Source organism: Pelobates fuscus, chromosome 10 (genome assembly GCF_036172605.1).
Source record: "Pelobates fuscus isolate aPelFus1 chromosome 10, aPelFus1.pri, whole genome shotgun sequence".
NCBI classification, from domain to species: domain Eukaryota; kingdom Metazoa; phylum Chordata; class Amphibia; order Anura; family Pelobatidae; genus Pelobates; species Pelobates fuscus.
The window spans coordinates 22,516,344-22,539,443 of record NC_086326.1 but is presented as its reverse complement, the minus strand read 5'-3'; the positions used below and the strand labels follow the sequence as shown (position 1 = coordinate 22,539,443).

Genomic DNA, 23,100 nt, shown 5'->3' with positions numbered 1-23,100 from the left:
CGGTGATCTTGAATTAAAAACATGATGCATTGATTATAGTGAAATTAATAAATCAACAAGCAAATCATTTTTTGCTAGGATGATTTTTTTCAAAATAAAGGATAAAACAAAATGTATTGGTATACTATGTTTGTTGTTATTTAGATTTTTTTTTCATGTGAAAGATTAACTTTGACTATTAGTAGGAATGTATCTTTTATCATAGAGGGTTATATTTGTCTCTTTGAGAAGGTGTTCTATCATGTTCATTGCTCAATATTTTCTGTAGGATGGTGTTATTGTGAATGCCTTGAGCTGTTTAAGAAAAGGAGCAGAACGAGTTAACAACACATATACTGAATCTCTTTTGGCATATGTCTTTTCTCTTTCGGGAGACAATGGTCTACGACAACTTGTGTTGGAAGATCTAGAGAAGAAGGCTACAAAATCAGGTGAGTAAATCACCCTACTATATGAATAAAACACATTTGTCTGGTGAGATAGCTCAGTGAGCTAATGCATCATCAATCAAATCTGTTCAACCCATGGGGGTTACAGGTTCAAACCCTGGCAGGGTTGACTCAGCCCTTCATTCTTTTGAGTTAGATAAAATGAGTACCATGAAATTGGGTAATAGTAACATCCCCAGGATGTACTTGAAAACCACAGTAATCTGAATGTTAAATACGTTGTTGTTATTATTATTATAATTATGTAGAGACATACACCAGCTGAAAAGGTTTTGAGCTCGGCACAAAAAGAGTTAAAGCTTCACTGTGGCCTGATCCAGTTTTTTTTAACCCCCTCCAGACTCCACTACATCTAATTGACCCCCTAGTCACCCTCAAATGCCTCTAAGCCCCCCCATATTACCTCTTTTTAAATCTTTAATCCCTGTGGGACACGTCATCTGCCCACACTAGATAGCGCATGCCCAGTTAAACACTAAACGTCAGAAAGACAAAGGAATAAGTAGAAATGTCAGATGAACAGCCTATAGCTGCTCACTGTTGTAAAAAAAAGAAAACCCTTCCAACAAATGGCCCCATGGTGGGGCATCTATTAACTAGCAGGGGGCATAGTGTCCCCCCTTGAGCCACCACCCATGGCCCGTTAGTGGGGACTATTCAATTAAATGGGGGACATAGGTTCCCCCTTGGCCCCCAGCCATGAGCGGCACGTTGTGGCGCTAAATGAAAATGACAGCAGGGACCTATGGGCTGGCCCCCACCCATGAGTAGCAGGTGGGGGTCCTAAATGACAATGGAGGGAACTATTGTCCTCTCCCCCTGGACCCCACCCATGTGCGGCAGGTGGCGGCTCTAAATTAAAATAGTGGGGACCTATTGTCCTCCCCCCAGCCCCCAGCCATGAGCGGCAGGTGGGGGCCCTAAATGAAAATGGGGGACCTATTGTCCTTCCCCCGATCCCCACCCATGAGTGGCGGGTGGGGGCCCTCAATGACCATGATAGTCAATCAAGTCAAGTCAATTCCAAGCCAACTGATTGACTTGTGCTCTGAGTCAAATTACAGGGTGTGGGAAGACTTTCTAAGCCTTTCCCTGCCCTACAGAGCTCAGTCTGTGCCGTGCCCTCGCCGGGTGAAGATGGATTATTTATTAGCATTGTTTTGTTTTGTTTATTTGCTCAGGTTTTAAGTTCGACAGGTATTATGTTTTTTTTATTTGGCCTTTTCTGGGGGTTGAAAAAATAAGGTTTTAGAAAAAAAGAAGACTTCTAATGGTAAGTCTGATTTTTTTTCAGGTATTTAGTTTTATTGTCTTCCTCCTCACTATTTTTAGGGTGAGGGGGTAGGTAGGGATTCATTTAATTTTATTTGGGTGGTAACTAGCGGCTTGAGGACGATGGGCTAGGGGCAAGATGTAGCCGCAGCATGAATAGGATCGGAGTTTCATTCATTCTGATAAAATTCCAATCCGAACAAAGTCTTGAATTGCGTCATAACATGAATCAAGAAACTGTTCTCATTCTGTTATTATGAAATTCAATAGTTTCGCCGGCGTTCTGTGTAAAATGACAGGATGTTCCGGAATACTGAGAGGAAGCATCACAGAGAAAAGGTAAGAATTGTGGGAAAATTTCTCTGACCATAGGAAATGGAGCACACTTTGCTCCTCTGCTGGTCAGAGATGGTCAGGCGTAGAAAACCTCCATGAGACAAAATAGCCCCTACTTTGTCTTATGTTATAAAGAAAACTAGAGCAGACAGGAAGAAATGAAGAACAGATCCTGAGAGAGGAAGAAAAGATGAATCGATTGGGGAAAGGTAAGTTCGGCATGACAGTGCCACTTTAAAGCAGAGAGACTAATGTTAAAAGGGAGAGTGAATGTCAGAAACCAAAATGTTGATAAGAAGGGTGAGTGATGAAAAGAAGGGACATAAAAGGGAAAACTAGACTATATGGAATAAGAGAACAAAAACAGTAAACCTAGTAAGGGGAAAGAAAGAGTAATGACTTAAAAAAAGGTTGATAAGAAAGGCCAAAATGAATTAGTGGGGAAGACAAACAAACCAATATGACTTCAGAAATTTTCGAGAGGCCACCAGAAAATACCTTACTTACCTACCTTGCTTGGTCAGTGGTTCACATAGACATTTATGTAAAATACTCTTGGAAAACTCAAAGAAATTGTAAGATGCTTGATGTGTAGTAGATTCACTGTTGGTGTTTAACCAAACTTGAGCCATGTTGCACATGGCTCAACAATTCTTAGGTGGCCAAGATTTAAGGCAGTCTATCCTTTTTTTTCTTTAGGATGATATTGGTAAAAGTTGCATATAACACTAAACCAAATTCTACTTATTGTAAATAAAATATCTTATTTTTTACAATTTTACATATTTTATATAGGATTATTCAATTTAATTAGAAAGGCTTGCTAAGTGTAAACTGTTTCTTTTCAAAATAGAAAAAATATATACTCTCTTATTTAATTAAATAAATAATAAAACCATCTTACTTGTTAATCTTTCCAAAAATATTGAACAGATGTAAAATGTTGGCATTAATTAAAATATAAATTCGATGATAAATATAGTATATTTGATACTGTTTGTTTTGTTAAGTGTTGCATGATGATATTCAATGATTTTTCAATTTTAGATTTATTTAAGCATTGGGAAATAGAGGACTCTCGCAGTGGAAACATTGAGATTAGTTCTTATATTCTTCTGGCTTTACTGGAGCAACGCTCTAAGGAAATTGAGGAAGCCACAAAAATCATGAATTGGATATTACAACAACAAAATGTAAATGGTGGCTTCTCTTCAACTCAGGTACTCAACTAATTCTGTTCTATCTATCTATCTATCTATCTATCTATTTATCTGTCTGTCTATCTATGTGTGTAGTATTATTTGAATATTTTGCTGAAACATACTGAAAGGAAAGGGAGCACAGTTATTCTGAAACTGAGGAAATGCTGGAGAGGATATATGAAGCATCTTATTTATGGAGATATATTTAATATATCTTCATAATTGGACAGTTATATAGCACTCTAAGATTGGAGACTGTAATTAGAAATTAAATCTACCATTTCAAGTTTGCCTGGCCTAAGCATTTAGACCCCAATAATTGGATTATTTAATCAGGATACCCATTTTTTTTGTTAGGTTAGTCCAGTGGATGATTCCTACGTTAAAAATAAATCACATGTTCGGAAAAGTATAGTTGAAGGGACTCTTATTTGTAAAGGCAAGATGTCTAGTGATTACAACATTATTTGTTTTTATTTTTTTAACTAATTATGTGCAATAACAGACACTGCAATCAATGTTTATAAAAACTCCTTTTCATAATCTTTGAAATGTTCCAATCTAACAAAACATTATATATTTTTTTATTTTTGTGTATATTACAAATAATGAATGAAAAATAATGTATGCTCTGATAATTATAGTATTTATTGGTTTATAAATCCACATATGTGCCAACCGTTGATTTATTTCTAGCAGTTTTGGTACACCATGTTACTATTATATATATTATTACAATCTAATTGCTTTACAAACCACGAATATACTGTTACTTGTTATTATTATAATGTTATTTGATTACATCTGACTACCTGTAAATTCTAACTGATGTAGCATATCACCTTGTATTCATAGCATCAGGTACAGAAAGTGTTACTCCATCATTTTCCTATGATCTATATCATAACTAAAGCCCTAAAAAGACAGATTCAAAGTTATGGATGAAGTGGTACTTTGCACAATAATAGTCATTGTATGTGTGACATAATAAGAAAAAAAAATATTTATTTTCTTATCTATTTATTTATTTCCATTTTTTTTTTCATTGTTATTTTTTTTTTTTTTCAACAGGACACTGTTGTGGCTTTCCAAGCGATGTCTGGATATGCAAAATCTACATTTGTTCCAAGAGGGGACACATATGTGAATGTTCAAACCCTTTCAGGGTTTCAGGAAAAGTTTATTGTGGACAAAAGTTCGAACATACTTCAGCAGAAAGCAGCCCTGCCAGATGTTCGTGGAGAGTACACAGTGACAGTCACAGGTAGTTCCTGCATATATTTGCAAGTAAGTGAAGAGGCTTTGCATATGCACATACCATTGTGCCATATGAATTACGTTTTATCTCGATCTGTTAAAATATATCTTTGCATACAAATAAATTAATGCAAGAAAAATTGGTTCAAAAAATATTTAAACAAGTATTTATTTTGACAAATGTTAAGGCGGAGCCTGTAGTTGTGGGAAGGGTTAACCGGCCTATTTATACTCAGACCTACCCCTAATCAGGGCCGAGATTGACCCAGACTCCACTGCGTCCACTTCCGGAACCGGTCTAGCAGCATCCGGTCCAGCAAGCATCAAGTCCAGCAGCTACTCCTATTACACCCAGCATACCATCCCGACGAACGGAGGGTCCCCTCCCCACCGGCAGTCAGCCAGCCGCAGGCAGGTCCGGCACCCGGTCCACGGGTAAATCCGGGCAGCTACTGGGCTTCCGCCAGGTCCTTGTCGCCGGCATTCCCACGCCGCGGTTACTTCTGGTCACACAGTTAGGGGGAGCGGAGGGGCTGGCAAAACCACTCAATCACCAGAGCCAGCCCCCCCTACGCCCCGTTTCTTCCGCACAATCCGCCTGTCAGGGGAACGGAGGGGCTGGCTAGCACATGCAAACGTCAAAAGCCAGCCCCCCCCCCCCCGATTATACCGCACAGTCCACAAGTCAGGGGAGTGGGGGGGCTGGCAAGCACACATTCACAAGTGCCGAACGCCGAACCACCCCCCCCCCCCCAAAAGTTCTGCTCAAACCTTCACTTCCATCAGTAACAGCCAAAGCCAGGAAATAAATAAATAAATCAATAAATAACAAATAGTATTCGACCACAAACACATACTCTACTTAAAAGGAAGGCAGGGAGGGAGCCAGGGAGGGAGAGGGAATGGTATTTAAAGGGACACACACAAAAAAAAAGACATTTCTGTTTTAAAAAAACAATTCCCATACTTGTATTTTAGGCAAACCCTAACAAAGGATATCAAATCATTCCGTACCGCACCAATACATAGGTAAGTAAAAGAAGAATCCTGTCAATGCAAGATCAATATCACACGCACATATTTACTCTAATTAATTAATTAATTAGGCTCTCCAGAATGACGCACAAATCCGCAAACTGCAACTCGTACCCACCGGACAAGTTACGCGCAGGTTATACATTCCCACACGGCACTATTACGTACGTCAAATAATAAAAATAAAATAAATAAATAAAAAAAACAACTTATTACATAGATTTTAACTGTCCCTCTTAATAGGTCTCTAAGCCATCTCAGGCAACCACGTGTTATAACAGTCTGGAAACATTAACACCATCCAGTAATTCAAGGCTTGTGCGCAAATCGCTAAATCCAAAGTAAGTATCCGGTTTCTTTTTCCCATCTACCCCCCCCCCCCCATTTAGTAAGCACCCTGTCAGACATGCACCTGACAGACCAACAGCTTAAAAAAGGCCACACAACGGCCGCTCAATCACGTTTCCTAGTCACGTCCATATTCAGTGGTTAAATCCATCGCTCACCACCGAGGCACGACACCTCCACTTCGTTTCATACTTCACCCCCAGGCCGCACGTCGTCACGCTCATACGACCTCATAAACTAAGTTTGCTTCACCCAACGACACCACGGGCAAACTCACCATAGACACGTACGCACGCCCCAATCACTCCTTCACCTCAAGGAAATTCACTCCCCCAAAAAAAGTTAAAATTTTTCTAATAATATTCACCCCCCCCCAAGCAAATCAATATCCCCTAACAATTATGTACTTATTCACGTTATAGTATGTCAAACGCTTTTGACATAACCGAGGATATCTCCCTACCCAGCACCCCAGCCAGAATCTCCAGCCCAACTAGACCTAGTACCCCAGTGGATAATGTGGAGACGGCTAGTCCAGGGTCCCTACGCTCCTGGACCATACCCAAGATCGCAGCAGAACTCAGGAGATGAGGCATACCATACCCAGCCACGGCCCGCAAAGCGGAACTATACCGCCTCCTGAACGCTAACCCTGACACTCCACGACCAGGCACCAGCACGCAGGCCATCGACGGAAGCACACCTGGACTTCAGGCCACAATGTCCGCTCTTCTCTCTTCAGTCAACCTCATCAATGAGAGACTAGAGAAACTTGAAAATCAAGTGGCCATTATCACCCCAGCTGCTATCCCCTCCATGCTACCACAGACTTTGCCTAACCCGGGTAACAGCTCAAACCCCAACCCAGCACCTACACCTACACACATCATCACGCCTGCCCACTTAGTGCCCCAGGCTATTAAAAAAGATATCTTAGAAGGTAAAGATGTCAACCTAATTAATAATAAAAAACGTATGATCATTGACCTATCAGCGCCTCATTCATCTGTGGTTCCTAGCATTAACTCGTTAATACCATCCAGTGAATTTTCACTACAATATGCCACAGTGGACAACGCCATGGGGGTGATCTTGAAAGCAGGTAAAGGCACCGGGCTGGGAAAAAAACGATATCACTAACGCTTTCAAGTTGCTACCCATACATCCCTGTGGCATTTACACAGAGTCAAATGGAAGGGCCAGTACTACTTCGCCACGCATCTGACGTTTAGGGCCAAAAGCAGTCTCAAACTGTTCGACACGTTAACAGAAACACTGTGCTGGCTACTCCTAAATGTGTATGCTTGCCCAGTAGCAATTCACTACCTGGATGACTTCCTCACGTTAGAGGAACCTAACTGTACACCCCACAGTATAGATAAAACCGCTGCACTGTTCTCCACACTAGGAGTACCTCTATCAAGGGAAAAGACGATAGGTCCCGCTACAGCCCTAACCTTCTAAGGGATTCATCTCGACTCCACAGCTATGGTGGCAAGTCTACCAGATGAGAAGGTTTACCATATATCTAACGAGATCACATGCTTCATTAGAAAAAACAGTTGCTCCCGCAAAGAGCTACAATCTCTCCTTGGCTCACTAAACTTCGCTATCCGAATTATACCACAGGGTAGGGCATTCATTTCACGCTTGCTACACCTCCTAACAGAGACCCCCCACGACAATACTCACATTCACATCGATGATAACGCCAAAGCAGACTTACTCATGTGGGGCAGATTTCTTGCTTCCTGGAATGGGAGATCGATGTTCATACCCCCACTCGATGCAGATTCCCCAGTCATATGGACCGACGCAGCAGCCCACACAGGGTTCACGGCCATATACAACAACCAGTGATTCTGTGACTCATGGCCTTCCGAAACCTCAACATTACAGGCATTTAACACCACGTCCTCACTTTTCGAACTTTACCCTATAGTGGCAGCCGCACACATGTGGGGTTCATTGTGGGAGGGCAAAGCAGTTAAATGCCTATCTGACAATGAAGCTACATGCAAAATCATAAATAAAGGCAGATCCGCATCCCTAGTCATCATGAGACTCATGAGGAGACTCACTTGGCTGGCAGCAACTCACAACTTCCACTTGGTTTGCATGCACATACCAGGTCAGGAAAACATTGCTGCTGACGCTCTCTCTCGCTCCAACTTTCAGGCATTCTTCGAACAGCACCCCACGGCAGCCATCAAACCCGAGCCGACCCCCACTAACTGTGTACTCAAAACAGCTATGTACATAGCTTTCTACGGGTTCTTAAGGCCCAATGAGTTCACAGTACATAGTCTGTCTGTAAATACGAGCTACATCAGAATTAGGGATCTGCAAAAAGTGGGTGACCACTACATACTGCTTCTAAGACACTCTAAAACAAATCCGTTGGGACCTCCTACAGAGATCCAGTACTTCCCGACCCATAATAAGTGGTGTCCAGTGACAGTCCTGGATACTTTCTGCCTTTCCCTCAGAGACAAACAAAGCTACTCACCCCTACTCACAATTTCCGATAAACCCCTAATGACGGCAAAATTCATATATTACGTAAGGGCATTATCGGTCAGACTAGGTCATGACCCCATGTCCATCTCAGGACACTCATTTAGGATCGGCGCCGCTTCAGCCGCTTCTAGCAATAACGTACCCGTACATTAAAAAACTAGGTAGGTGGAAATCAGCAGCTTACGGAAAATACATTCCACAACCAGAGAAAGAACTTAGGAAAGCATTTAAGGAATTGCTCATGTAAATGTATAAAGCATTAAAGTGTTCTGTTTAGAAAACCTTTTTGCCCTCATTATTTCAGGCCTACCAGGTCGTCGGTTCAGGCACACCACAACCGACTAGCAATCATCAACTACTGCTCCAGATACGGCTTAATATCCCCGACTACAAATGTTAAGGCGGAGCCTGTAGTTGTGGGAGGGGTTAACTGGCCTATTTATACTCAGACCTACCCCATATCAGGGCCGAGATCGACCTAGACTCCCCACCCACCAACACCCCTTAGCAAATACTATTTAGGTGGGCCCTCATTATTTCAGGCCTACCCGGTCGCCGGTTCAGGCACACCACAACCGACTAGCAATCATCAACTACTGCTCCAGATACGGCTTAATATCCCCAACTACAATGAAATGTATAGTTATCTTGACTGTGGAATTATTAGATATAGAGTATCTGTTCTATAAATTGGTTTCAATGTTATTTCTCTTTGCAGACACATCTACAATATCACATCCCTGTTGCCAAGGTTTACTCTAATTTTGCCCTAAGTGTAAGCACACTGCCAAGTGTCTGCACTCTTCAAGCACATGCAAGTTTTGACATTGTTGCGGAACTCAGGTGGGAAGAACAGGATATATATAATTAGGAAATTAAGAATATGTAGTTGTAGTATATAAATGTTGTAGATATGAATGTTAAAACATAACAATTATTTCTTTTTTATTTTTTTATTCTCTTTTTATTTTAAATTTAGCACCATAATTTCACTTATACAAAAAAGTATTTAAAAAAATCATATTCGTACACATAAACACTTAGACAAAAAAAAGACAAAAGCACAAAACAACCCACCCCCCACGAGAGCTCTACATACTTCCAGCTTCTACTTCTTATTTCAAATGGTATCAATATTACATTTGTAGTATTTTTTTTTCCCAATTTGCCCATAGGCTCAAATTATCATTTAGAAACTTGCAGTGATCCTTCTCCCTTTTAATTTGGTATATCAACTGTATTGTTATTAATTTGATGTTAAATGTGGTATCTCCCTTCCAGTTCCTTGCTATTATTATTTTACAGGCTATTAAACAATGAGTAATTAAAAATTTATTTATTTTGTTTAATTTTGGCCATTGATATTGTAATAGCATAACAATTATTTCAATACATAAAAGTTATTTATTTAAAAAGACAATGAGTGGATGTGACGGGATAATGAAATGTAAAAATTTGAAAAATAAATTAAATCTGTAAATGTCGCATGGCAATGCTGTCTATTTGACTAGAATAAGAATGATTAAACATGTATTATAATACCATCAGATCTATTATTTGGCAAGAGGAAACTAAAAGAGATTGCCTGATATTAAGTTATAATAATGTATCTGTTACACTGGGTCAGTTGGCTGACTGCAAGCTTGTAAGTAATAATGTAAAAGTCTAGATAAGGTGATATATTCTATGGCAAAATAAGCTTTGATTAAATACTTTTAGATAAGCTTTTCAAATGATTTAATATTATGCAAAATATTTGAATATTTTTATTTTTATTTTGCATATGAAAAATATTTGTTTAAAAGTTTGTCCAAAAATATTAAATAATTTAATAAGCTTACACAAAAATATGAAATCGAGTCCATAATTAGTGAACGCTATTAAACAGCTAAGTCCATATAAATGTGGCATCTACGGCAGGTAGTTCTGACATAGATGGAGATTATATAACGTGTAGGGACTATAATTCTAAAAGAGAAAGTGAGAAAGTAACAATCCTTAGCTGCTCATGTTTCAATTCATGAAGCAAGTTTGTTTGCTTCTACAGAAAATTAGTATTTTATCGCTAAATAATATGAACCAATATCTAAATATTCTGGGAAATACTTGAATAGAAATATAGCAAATACAGAACTGCTTTAAAGTACCACTAAATTCACCCATGCCAAACAAACAGCAACTTTGGCACTGATTGAGTTACTCTTGGTCACGTGACGTAGAAGTCTCAACAGAAAATCATTGATTCACTGCATTCCTATGGGGAATCTTGGATGCGCATTGCACTCACTGTGTATGTGCATAAGGTCCTCAGTCTATTGGAAGCACTGAATTGGATCATCAGAAGTAAACAGTATGGCGCTGGAAAAAGGTATATAAATCCTTTATTAAAGTTTTAGCACAAACGGGGGAGAACCTATAAAGGGATGGGGACAGTGGCACTATAGGTTTGTATTCCTAACACTATAATGTTCCTAAATATAGCTAGCTAAATATATTTGAGACCTAAATTCCAAATAAATCCCACCACCCTAGGTTATCAAATCATTAAGTAAATGTCTAGATTCTCTCCATGAAAATCAAATTAACACTTCACCCTTACAGAATCATCAAGAAATATACAAATAATTATTTTCTCCTTTAATATTAATTTCTTTTCTAGTTACACTGGGAACCGAGCTTCATCCAATATGGTCATTGTTGAGGCTGAGCTTTTGTCAGGATTCATTCCTAAAAAGAGCAGTGTTACATTGGTGAGAAATAAACATATACACAGATTGTCCAGAAATGATCTAGAGATCCACCCATTAAAATACAGTATGCTAATTGTACGAAAGAACATTCATTATGACTATAAATGGGTAAATATGTTAAGAAAAATGAAACAAACAAGCAAGTTTCCTCAAAAAATGAAATTAGAATGCAATTTCAAAGCTAGGAGAGAATGCTAATTGTTATTATTGTTGTTAATTGGACATTTTTATATAAATAACCTTTCAATTAAAATAGAAACCAAACACTGAAAATACAAAGCATTTTTAACGCCAATAACTGTGTAAATCCAATGGTATATTTTTAATTACCTTATTAGCAGGTAATCTAGTGGATGGTAGAATAACATAATCACTGTGTACGATGCAGTGCTGTATTGACCTATTTTTACCTTGATACTTAGACGACAAACTAAGCATCACATGGATGACAAAAGGAAAATTAGTCATTCCTATAATAAAATATAATGATATATTTAGGTAATGCATCAAACAGAAAAAAAGATGCTCTTATTGTTTTGAAGTCTGTGATTTGTTTATCCCACAATCTCTGCGTAGCATTGATTTATGGGCAGTTTAGTTCTGTAGCCAGTTTTCTATAGAAGAATGTAGTAGAACACTTGAATGATAACTTAAATAAACCTCTGTTTTGCAACCTCTTATAGATACAAGTATTGGTATGGACAGGTATTTTAATTGGGCTTATAAATGCAGTTATTGTTTGCAGTCATAAAATGTTGTGCGCCGGGGAATAGGACATGGATCCTTATACTATGGCTTATGTGTGAGGCCTTTAATTGTATGGTGACCTTTTGAGTTATTTTTTTTTCTTCTTTGCTTTCTGATACATCATCATATTGATTAGGGACTTTTTAGTCATTTAGTATGTATGTAAAGTATGTTACTGGAGTCTCCTATTCAGTTTAAATGAACATAGTAAAAAAAAAAAAAAAAAATCCTAGTTTATAGAAAAAAAGTGGAGTGCTTTAATCTAACAGTAATTTTCTTTGGCAGTTATTAAATAACCCCAATGTGAAAAAAACTGAAATCAGAGAAGACAAAGTGATCATTTACTTGAGTGAGGTAAGAAAGCTACTGGCACAGCATAGAACTCAAATAAGACATGTTTGTTGTTTTTTCTCGTTAAATTATCATGTTGTGCTTTATACATATTACTCTCGTCTGTCCACCTGTTTGTCCACACTTCTATTTCAACTCTTCTTATCTTATAATTTATCCTGTGTATTTTTCACCCATCTTAGCCACTTGATGCAGCCTTTTACTTGCTAATGTGATGTGCCAAATCACCTAGGCATCTTCCTTTCTTCTATCTGTCACTATCTTCCATTCTGAATATCAACGGGGACCAGGTAGTGGTAAATCACGAGTAGTACTTAATACTACTGCTACTACTTAATACTACCAGTAAACATCTGGTTCTCTTACATTTTCCAAATGTTTAGTTAAAGGGAGACTCCAGGCACCCAGACCACTTCTGCCCATTGGAGTGGTCTGGGTGCCAACTCCCACTACCCTTAACCCTGCAAGTGTAATTATTGCAGGGTTAAGGGACAGCCACTAGAGGGCACTTCCGTGTCCATAGCACAGATTTTCTGTGCTAGAGCGTCTCTGGACGTCCTCACACTGTGTGAGGACCTCCAGCGTTGCTCAATTCCCCATAGGAAAGCACTGAAAAGCATTTTCAATGCTTTCCTATGGAGAGCTCTAATACGCGTGCGAGGCATTGCCGCGCATGCGCATTAGGTCACCTCAGCCGACGGGCGGAATCAGTCTTGCCCACCGGCTGACGTAATGACTGGGAGGAGCGACGGCGACCCGAAACCACCGCCGAGGAACATCGGCGGGGTCTCAGGAAAGTGACATAAAGGGGTTTTCACCCCTTCAGCAACCGGGGATGGGAGGTGGGAGGGAGAGGGGACCTGCAGTGCCAGGAAAATGGATTGTTTTCCTGGCACTGGAGTGTCCCTTTAATTACATTCAGAAAAATCCATTATAGCATCTTGTAGGTGGCTTTGATTTTTTTATTTTTTTTTATTTTATGGGAGCATGTTGTATTCTGTATACTGACTAGTAACAGACTTCAAATCTTAAACCTTACAGTTTATTGCACATAATAAAGTGTAACAGTAATAGTATATTATAGCACATTTAACACTCGTGTTTTCAATGTAGGATGTGACATTGTTTTCTGTTTCTGCAGCTTACACATGAAACACAAACTTTATCGTTTTCAATTAAACAAATAACTCATGTGAACAATCTGCGTCCCGCTGCTGTAATGATTTATGATTATTATGAACCAGGTATGTAAGTTTACTCACACACCCAGACTGTAATTTCAGCTTGCAAATAATGTATTATGGCAGTTCTATTTTTAGCCTTTTTATTACCTCAACCAATATGTCTGACTGTTTCACTAACTTTTGACCAAACCATCAACTATATTGATTAGTACTGACATCAAACAGATGTGCTGACACTCTCCTATGTTGTTAAATAAATAATAGTTAACAGGAAGGTTAACCCCTTAACACCGCAGCCAAATGTACAAGTTGTGAACGAAACAAAATGTAAACATAACCTGGCATTTGCGCTATATGTCTATCCAACCGTAATTCACCTCTTTCATATTAAATGCACCCCCCCTTATTATATATCATTTTATTCAGGGGAAACAGGGCTTTCATCTAATATCAAATATTTAGCTATGAAACATAATTTAATATGAAAAAATGGGAGAAAATAAGATTTTTTTTTCATTTTTTTAGTTCTACATGACATTTTAACTGTCAATGTCATAATACTGTTTGCTTTTACTGCAATAAAATACACATATTTGTATTCAGCAAAGGCTCACGTGTAAAACAGTACCCCCTATGTACAGGTTTTATGGTGTTTTGGGAAGTTACAGGGTCAAATATAGCGCGTTACATTTGAAATTGAAATTCGCCAGATTGGTTACGTTGCCTTTGAGACTGTATAGTAGCCCAGGAAATAAATTTACATCCATAATGGCATACCATTTGCAATAGTAAACGGCCCAAGGTATTGCAAATGGGGTATGTCCAGTCTTTTTTAGTAGCCATTTGGTCACAAACACTGGCCAAAGTTAGCGTTAGTATTTGTTTGTGTGTGAAAAATGCAAAAGACGCCAATTTTGTCCAGTGTTTGTGACTAAGTGGCTACTAAAAAAGACTGGACATACCCCATTTGCAATACCTTGGGTTGTCTACTATTGCAAATAGTATGCCATCTTGGGGGTAATTTTCATTCTTGGGCTACCATAGGGTCATAAAGGCAACGTAAGCCATCTGGCGAATTTTAAAGTGAAAAAAATTAAACACAAGCCTTATATTTGACGCTGTAATTTTTGAAAACACCATAAAACCTGTACATGAGGGGTACTGTTGTACTCGGGAGACTTCGCTGAACACAAATATTTGTGTTTCAAAACAGTAAAAAGTATTGCAGCAATAATATCGAACGTGTAAGTGCTGTTTGTGCGTGAAAAATGCAAAAAACGTCACTTTTACTGGCAATATCATCGTTGTAATACATTTTACTGTTTTTAAACACTAATATTTGTGTTCAGCGAAGTCTCCCGAGTAAAACAGTACCCCCCATGTACAGGTTTTATGGTGTCTTGGAAAGTTATAGGGTTAAATATAGTGCTAGCAAATTACAATATTTATATATATATATATTTAATCAGTATCAGTCTACATGTAATTTGATATTAATATATATATATATAATTATATATATATTAATATTAAAATACACCTAGACGGTGTATGTGTGTGTGTATGTATATGTGTATATATATATACACTTAGATCATATATATTTAATATATATATATATATGATCTAAGTATATAATTTTATTTTTTTTACACTGTTTTAACATTTTTTTATTTGATTTTCAGCCAGCAGGGGGACCAACTGTCATTACAGTTAGTCCCCCTGCTGGCAATGCCTGAGCCAGCTATACCGGCCATGTGATTGTGAGGTCCTCGCAAGGACCTCACTCTCACATGGCCGGGAGGGCTCCTGGAGGGCGGACATGCCGCGGGGGGCTCCCTGGGAGTCCCCCCAACCGCGATCGCCGGCGTGGGATCGCCGGCGACCGGGTAAGTTACAAAAAACCGGAGGGCGTACTATTACGCCCTGCGGCGTTTAGAGCCGCTTTTAAAAGGACGTAATAGTACGCCCTCCGGTCATAAGGGGTTAAATAACTCTTTAGTGAGTGGCTTGGTTAACTGCTTAGTTTGTGGGACCTTGGAGGTTCACAAAGATCATTTAATACCTTTAGTTAAACTTTTAAAATATATATATATTTTTTTTTTATTGTTTTTTATTTTAATTCTTTATTTTTGTTGTGCACGGAATAACAGAAAAAAGTTTACATTGCCACGATAACAAGTACAGGCGATTTAAAAACAGGTATATGTTAACAGTTGCATGGCATTTGGAAAAAGGCACAATTTTTATGATGTGTAAATAAGCTTAATACACGCTAACTTTGTATGTCTGTTGTAGCGGTTCACGTTACGATCATCAGGCTTAAGACTGCAAACATACAGAGAGTATATACTAATAATTAATAATTGTTAAACATTGCTTAGCTAGCTAGAGTGCCCTGTTTTAATGGCTTAACCTAAGTTTAAACTGAACGGTATGCATGGAAAGACATCAGTATGGCATCGGTAGCATTGCCCAGTTTTAAATGTAGTAGTCAGGAGGAACAAATATGGCATGACACGCAGTAAATAATTAACCCAGTCAAGTTGCTTATACGTCACAGCACTATACATATGGCTACTAGCATAACCTCAGGTTTAACTAACTTGTCTAGGATATATAAAGAGCGTATCACCGTTGTTTGCTCATACATTATGGTAAGCATGCTCTAATATCGCTGCACTGTCTGGTTACAGAAAGAATGTCATTAGAAACAAAGATTTAACACATTAAACAAAGTGAACCATGAGTGAGTGAGACCCCCCAGTGATCTCTTGTGTAAACTAATATGATAACATAAAGTGGTGAAGAGAAATCAAAAGTCATCTGGTAAAGTAAAGTAAATTGGTTGCAAGTGTTCACTGGAGGCATATTGGAGACGGTTGGCATTGGGTCCCTTGCCTTGCATTAATACTCGTACCCTGTAGAGTCAGCCGATACCTTGTCTGGACTGGGCACTTCTCTTCAGTGTGTGTGGGTTTGAGGCAGTAGGGCAGTTTGGAGCGGCAGTGGTGCTCCCTCCTTGTTGTGGGGCCAACGCTCTGCTTATGCGCATTTGTCGTTGTAGTAGGCCCTCTGACCCTGTTGTCAGGCGCCCCCCCTCCAGGTACTTGCCGGGGATCATATGGCGTTGCGGTGATGAGTGGACTCCTCCACCCCGGGACTGCGCTGGGGCTAGCGCCCTCTTACCGATGACCTGGGGTCCGGTGTGGCCCACGGTCGTCCCTGTCGGGATAAGGAGGTGAGTCGTGTTGATTCGTGTTGGTCTACGTTTAGCATATTTCCTCTTGTGTGGTCGGCGCTTGCGGAGCATGCCCCTGGTTGCCCCTAGCCCGGGAGAGCCTTTATCTTGGAGAGTCCCAGTGTGTGTCTTCTTTGTTCCCTGAGGTGGAGGCCCCATTCCTCTCCCGCCATAGACTTTTGTCTGCGAGGGCGGTGTGGAGTAGGCTGTCTTTGCTTGCAGTCGTTCCATCCACTTATCCCAGAAGCGGTCAAATAATGCGTCGATGGGGTCACCGGCATGGTCGCAGGTACCTGGGGTGAGATCTGGTTGTCTTGGGTCTCGAGTTTCTGAGTCTGACAGTGCCGCCACGTTGCCTGTGGAGCTTGTGGGAACAGCCGTTTGGTGCGGCGTGCGGGACCTCCCTGCTGGCGGGAACCGGGATGTCCCCCACCGGTCCATAGGGGGGGGGAAGCGGCTTCTGTACGCTTGTAGGCCTTAGAGTCGGGCGGAAAGGCGGCCGTCCTTCCCCATCCCCTCCTCCAGTAGGCCCAAGCCGGCCACAGTATTTCCCAGGCATGCCGGGTGGCGATGTAGGTGTCGCTGGATGCACACTCGTTGTGTCAGTCCAGTGGGCCTGTTTATTCGCCGATCGGGTCACTGGGTCTTGATTTATTAATGGATTTGGGCCCTTGTAGCTGGAGCCCCTGTGAAGTGCGACCAGTCAGCTCGCTTGCTCGGCTCCGCCCCTTAAAATATTTTTTTTTCCACACATTAAAATATCAAACAATATATTTCTATATAAAATGTATCTCAATATATCCAAAGAAAAATATAAAAATATTCAAAAAATTTATTTCTTTTCATATTATTGAATTATTTTAAAAGTTTATCCAAAAATATGAAATCATTTGAAAAACGTATCCAATCATATTAAATCAGGACCTAGGTTATTACAAATGTAAGGACACACATAGAACTATTGGATCAACATACAACTTTTATATAACTCTCTATATATTTCTATAATTTCTTCTTCTTTCAGAGGAATATGCTGTGGCAGAGTATACATTTCCATGTGAAAAAGGTACTAAATCTTATTCCAATAATGATTCCATAGGAAATATATTACATGTAACATCTACAGATTGAAAGTTATTATGTTTAACAATTTATTAAAGTATTTTTGTTTCCTCTCGCAGAGTGGGGCCATTGTCCTTCGAATGTCTCAGAGAGGAAAGAATGTGGATATCCAAGCATCAGCAGTGAAGAATGCGTACAGAGACATTGCTGTTATGATTCCAGTGTCTCTGAAACACCTCGGTGCTTCTTTCGTAAAGGTCACACAGGTCAGTCATTTTTTAACACAATTGCTTTTCTTATTTCTATCATTTAGTCACTATGTTTCTCTGAAAGCCTGGTGTTTTCTGTTTGTTCAATATAAATACACAATATATATTATACATCTATTACATTATTCAATTCACATTTATTTTTGGTATTTCAACATATATCAGCTTTGTTATAATTGTCCAATATTGATAATAATTCAAATTCTCTGATTATTTGAGTGTTTGTCTTTTTAACTTCTGGGAAAAAACGTGCTAAACAAATTATTAATAACAAAAAGAGGAAAATAACTATTCAAGATATTTAAGATCTCTGTCATTTGTGTTTCGATTACTTTTCAAGCACTCTCTATTAAAGAATTTCTGGGTGGAAGAGCATTTCATGCCCTCATTTAAACCACAATTTAATAAGTTTTGCATATGATTTAATAATGTTAGAAACAATTTCCAAATGATTTACCTACTTTAATGGTGAGTTCAGTAGATAAATCAATAGTAATGCCTATCTAACAGTAAATGTTGAGAACGATATTCTACAATGACTGCAGAAACAAAAAAAATATATACAGTTGTGTTTAAAATAATATAAAAATATTTAATGATTAGATTTTTCATTGCTGTACTATCCTTGTAGACATTTGTACTTAATGACTTTTTGACTTTTCAGAATGAAGACGGAGAATCAAAGCTCAGCTTTGTACTTAAAAACGCAATTCACCTGCTGCCCTTCTGCCAAGGTGGAAATTAAAGATGACTTAATTAATTTTAACTGCCATCGAAAAAAAAATGTATTTGCTCAATTTAATTGTATTAAAGGATCAACACATTAAAAATAAAAATAAATACAATTGCTATTATTTTTATTTTGGTTACCATGCTGATATCAGATCTGTACAAAATTAGATTAAAACTATAGAGGTAAATGAAGATGTAACAATTGGAACAGTGTTGTAAATGTTACTTTTCAACTTGTACCATTGGTATGAGGTAGCACATAAATGGAAGACTAGCCTCGTAAGAGACAAAAGTAACGGTGCAAATCAGTAAAGGAGAGCTCCCTCTTGTGGTCACAATATAGAAGTCACAAATAATATAATACTGCAGCACTCCAAGAAATATAATCCAAATAAATCTGTATTTAATAAATAGCAAGCAATGTATCATATCAAAACATGGAAAAACATCATATCTAGGCATAATGCATACACACACACACACACACATAATATATATATATATATATATATATATATATATATATATATATATAAAGGATGTAAGGATGTAATACAAAATAACAAATTGCATGATACCACAATAAGCAAATGAAAAAGAATACAAAATACAAATGAAATATAATACAATTGTTGCTGGTCTAAAAGTGTAATATCCCCTTCGATGTACGACCAGGTAGCAGGATATCACATTGTTTCGGAACTTGGCATTTGTTGTAATTCTTTTTCTGCTATAGCCATATGTCAAGAGGTGGCAGAGACACAGACATCTACCAAACCCTTATTCAGTTTCAAATTATTCATAAACAATTTAACAATGTACAATGATATGGATCCCGGGGTCTACAGGTACCATGACAACAATGAGATGATGTGTTACGTTGTCTAGACTAGAGTGCCCCTTTAATGATATGAGATATGTGAAATTTGAGATTTTTGGGGCAAACAGATAGCTTAAAACGTTAACTATGAGTTGTGCAATTTATTCTTTTTTTTTTTTATTTACCATTCTTTGTTTTTAATGTATATTGTATGCCTGGCTTTCCTGGAATACCTAAAGTATACCATGCACATTTATTTAATACCAAGTTGGTCCAATAGCATTTACTGGAATAAGCGAACGTGGAACTTTCATTTTATAATGGCATAGCAGGTTACTCTGCATTAAAATGTTTATATTACATTTTTCATACAGACAAATAATTTTTCAATGAGCTTTAATAAACAGTGTAAAGCATTGCCCTCATTCAAAATAATATATAGGTTGTGAAATAGGTTGTGAAAGTATTCAGTAGGTTTGCTTTAAGAACCAATTACTGTAAAGAAAATAAGGTAACATCAATAATTTTGTACATAGTAAGTCTACCCATTATAACATAGAAAATACAAAAGCATGCTTTGAATATTCAGGATTGCATGCTTTATTAAAAGTATAAAGTATTGTTTTAAGATTTTTATTAGTTTATATGAATGGTGTATACTACTTTGGTATCTCTTGTTTTAGTAAATTGTATTGTATTTACAAAATCTAGGCCAGAATTCCGGTTGGAATTTATATGAATCTGCAGCAGTCGCCTAGATGCATTCAGTGTCTTGATTAAAAGTTGTGCTTTTGCATCCAAATCCTAAACAAAGTATAGGATTACAAATATTCAAAAATACTGGTTTTAATAAAATTCGGAATGGAATGCCTCTGGCAGACACATAAAAAAAAAAGTTAAATATATAATTGAACAAAAACGTAATAATTAATTAAGAGTCAATTTAATATTTTTGGATAAGCTTTTTAAATAATCACAGTCTGTTAGAAAAATATTTTAAATAATGTAGCTACAGAAGTCACCATTAAAATCCATGTCAATTTTTGTTGATAATTAATTTTTGAAAACCATTATAATACAGCATTGACAATTACCGTATTTTTCACTTCATCTGACCATAAGACGCACCTAGTTTTTAAAGGAGGAAAACAAGAAAAAAATATTCTGAATAAAATGGTGTACAGTGCCTTGCAAAAGTACCCCCCTTGGCATTTTACATTAGTTTTGGTGGGCACCCGTCTCTTGGCAGGTTTGTTGTTGTGCCATGTTCTTTCTATTTGTTTATGATAGATTTCCTGGTGCTCCTGGGGATCATCAAAGATTTTGATATTTTTTTTTATAACCTAACCCTGACTTCTCAACAACATTGTCCCTTACTTGTTTGGAGAGGTCTTCATGGCAGTGTTTGGTTAGTGGTACCTATTGCTTAGGTGTTGCAGCCTCTGGGGCCTTTCAAAAAAGGTGTGTATATGTAATGACAGATCATGTGACAATTAGATTGCACACAGGTGACATCATTTCACTAATTATGTGACTTCTGAAGGTAATTGGTTGCACCAGAGCTTTTTATGGACTTCATAACAAAGGGGGTGAATACATAAGCACATACCAACTTTCTGTTTTCTATTTCTAAAAAATAGTTTTATGTATATATTTTCTCATTTCACTTCACCAACTTAGACTATTGTGTTCTGATCAAACACATAACATTCAGATTAATAAAACATTGAACTTAAGGCTGTAATGTAACAGAATAGGTAAAAAGTCAAGGGGGGTGAATACTTTTGCAAGGCACTGTACTAAACTATTTAATAAACTACTGGTATATCAGAATAATATTTCAACCATATAAAGTGAACAGCAGTCAACAGTGGCATTAAGAACCATCATCACTGTCATTAACAAATGAAGAGAGACTTTAAGGTTTGAGTACTCTTCTAGTTTTCTGTGAACCCCAAGAACTCATCATTGCTAGAGTCAGAATTTATGAAGCTTAGTTGCTCACAAACACTGACATAATTTTCTTCACTATCTTCATATAAGATTCCATCTTCATTTCCATCCAAAGCATTGCTAATGCCACATTTTTTGAATGACCGTACAATGATTTCCTCCTTCACTGAGTGCCATGATGTTTTCATCCATTCACAAACTTGAGTGATAGTGGGCCTCTTCATTCATCCAGTACATGTCAGATCATGATTACCAGCAGCCATCTATTTGCTCCACTCTTCTCGCATAAATACCTTTAACTGGTTTGTAGATGGAAACGTCGAGAGGTTGCAACTGGCTGGTATGACCTCCAGGAATTACAGCTATATGAGTTTTCACTTATTTTAAGCTCTTTTTTGTAGTTTTGCTAATATGTGCTCTAAACTGGTCAAGTACTAATAAGGCAGGTTTTTTCAGAAGCCCTCCAGGACGCTTGGACCACACTTATTCAACCCGTACTCTCATTCCATTTTCATCCATCCATCCTTTCTCATGAACATGTACCACAACTCCTCTTGGAATCACTTCTTTTGGAAATGTTTTCCTTTTGAAAATTAACATGGGTGGCAATTTGGTGCCGTCTGCACAGCAAGACACACACACAGTGTCAGGATGGCCGAGCGGTCTAACGCGCCAGACTCAAGATCAACTTCTTCCACAACATGGGTGTTCTGGTCTCCACATGGAGGCGTGGGTTCAAATCCCACTTCTGACAGCTTTTGATTGCAGGATAAAACTTAGCAGGAAAGGTTAGAGGATCTTAACATGTATAGCTTGGAGGAAAGACGAGACAGGGGGGATATGATAGAAACATTTAAATACATAAAGGGAATCAACACAGTAAAGGAGGAGACTATATTTAAAAGAAGAAAAACTACCACAACAAGAGGACATAGTCTTAAATTAGAGGGACAAAGGTTTAAAAACAATATCAGGAAGTATTACTTTACTGAGAGGGTATTGGATGCATGGAATAGCCTTCCAGCTGAAGTGGTAGAGGTTAACACAGTAAAGGAGTTTAAGCATGCGTGGGATAGGCATAAGACTATCCTAACTATAAGATAAGGCCAGGGACTAATGAAAGTATTTAGAAAATTGGGGAGACTAGATGGGCCGAATGGTTCTTATCTGCCATCAAATTCTATGTTTCTAAGACAACACAACCATGTAATGTGTTTTACTCATGTCTGGAGGTTTTCACAGTGATAGTTTTGGCACCTTTCAGATCAACAGTCCTATTAGATGGCACATCAAAGGTTAGCGGGACTTTATCAATATTCCCTAATCTGGCCAATTTCAAACCCATTTTTCTTCCTAGCATCAATTAGAAATTTATGAAAAGAAAGAATCTTATATTTATATTCTTTTGGCATTTTTTTGTGCAATTCTACTTTTGGTGCGCATAGCAGGGCAATCCATTATTCCGGTGAAGTGTGATCCATTCTTTCATGGCCATGTCTAACTGTGGCCACTCTGGAGCATTTCCATGAAAAGTGTGCTTACTTTTATTCACTTTTTTCAGCGGATCCTCCT

At 38.2% G+C, this 23,100-nt stretch overlaps 1 protein-coding gene and 1 non-coding gene across 3 annotated transcripts in view; both read left to right on the top strand.

The window, feature by feature from the left end:
• LOC134574932 (alpha-2-macroglobulin-like protein 1) overlaps positions 1 to 18,870 on the top strand; it is a 113,264-nt gene extending 94,394 nt beyond the window's left edge. For both annotated transcript variants that reach the window (XM_063433999.1, XM_063433998.1), the window contains exons 28-37: positions 269 to 431; positions 3,105 to 3,277; positions 4,331 to 4,546; positions 9,138 to 9,262; positions 11,079 to 11,169; positions 12,202 to 12,270; positions 13,409 to 13,511; positions 17,717 to 17,758; positions 17,874 to 18,020; positions 18,688 to 18,870. In XM_063433999.1, the coding sequence (XP_063290069.1) occupies positions 269 to 431; positions 3,105 to 3,277; positions 4,331 to 4,546; positions 9,138 to 9,262; positions 11,079 to 11,169; positions 12,202 to 12,270; positions 13,409 to 13,511; positions 17,717 to 17,758; positions 17,874 to 18,020; positions 18,688 to 18,692 (1,134 nt within the window). In that variant the 3' untranslated portion in view covers positions 18,693 to 18,870. The remainder of the gene's footprint in view (positions 1 to 268; positions 432 to 3,104; positions 3,278 to 4,330; positions 4,547 to 9,137; positions 9,263 to 11,078; positions 11,170 to 12,201; positions 12,271 to 13,408; positions 13,512 to 17,716; positions 17,759 to 17,873; positions 18,021 to 18,687) is intronic.
• A 3,303-nt stretch (positions 18,871 to 22,173) lies between these two features.
• Positions 22,174 to 22,282, top strand: TRNAL-CAA (transfer RNA leucine (anticodon CAA)). The gene is made up of 2 exons: positions 22,174 to 22,211; positions 22,237 to 22,282. It is a non-coding gene; the product is annotated as a tRNA-Leu (tRNA).
• Positions 22,283 to 23,100: the final 818 nt, after the last annotated feature.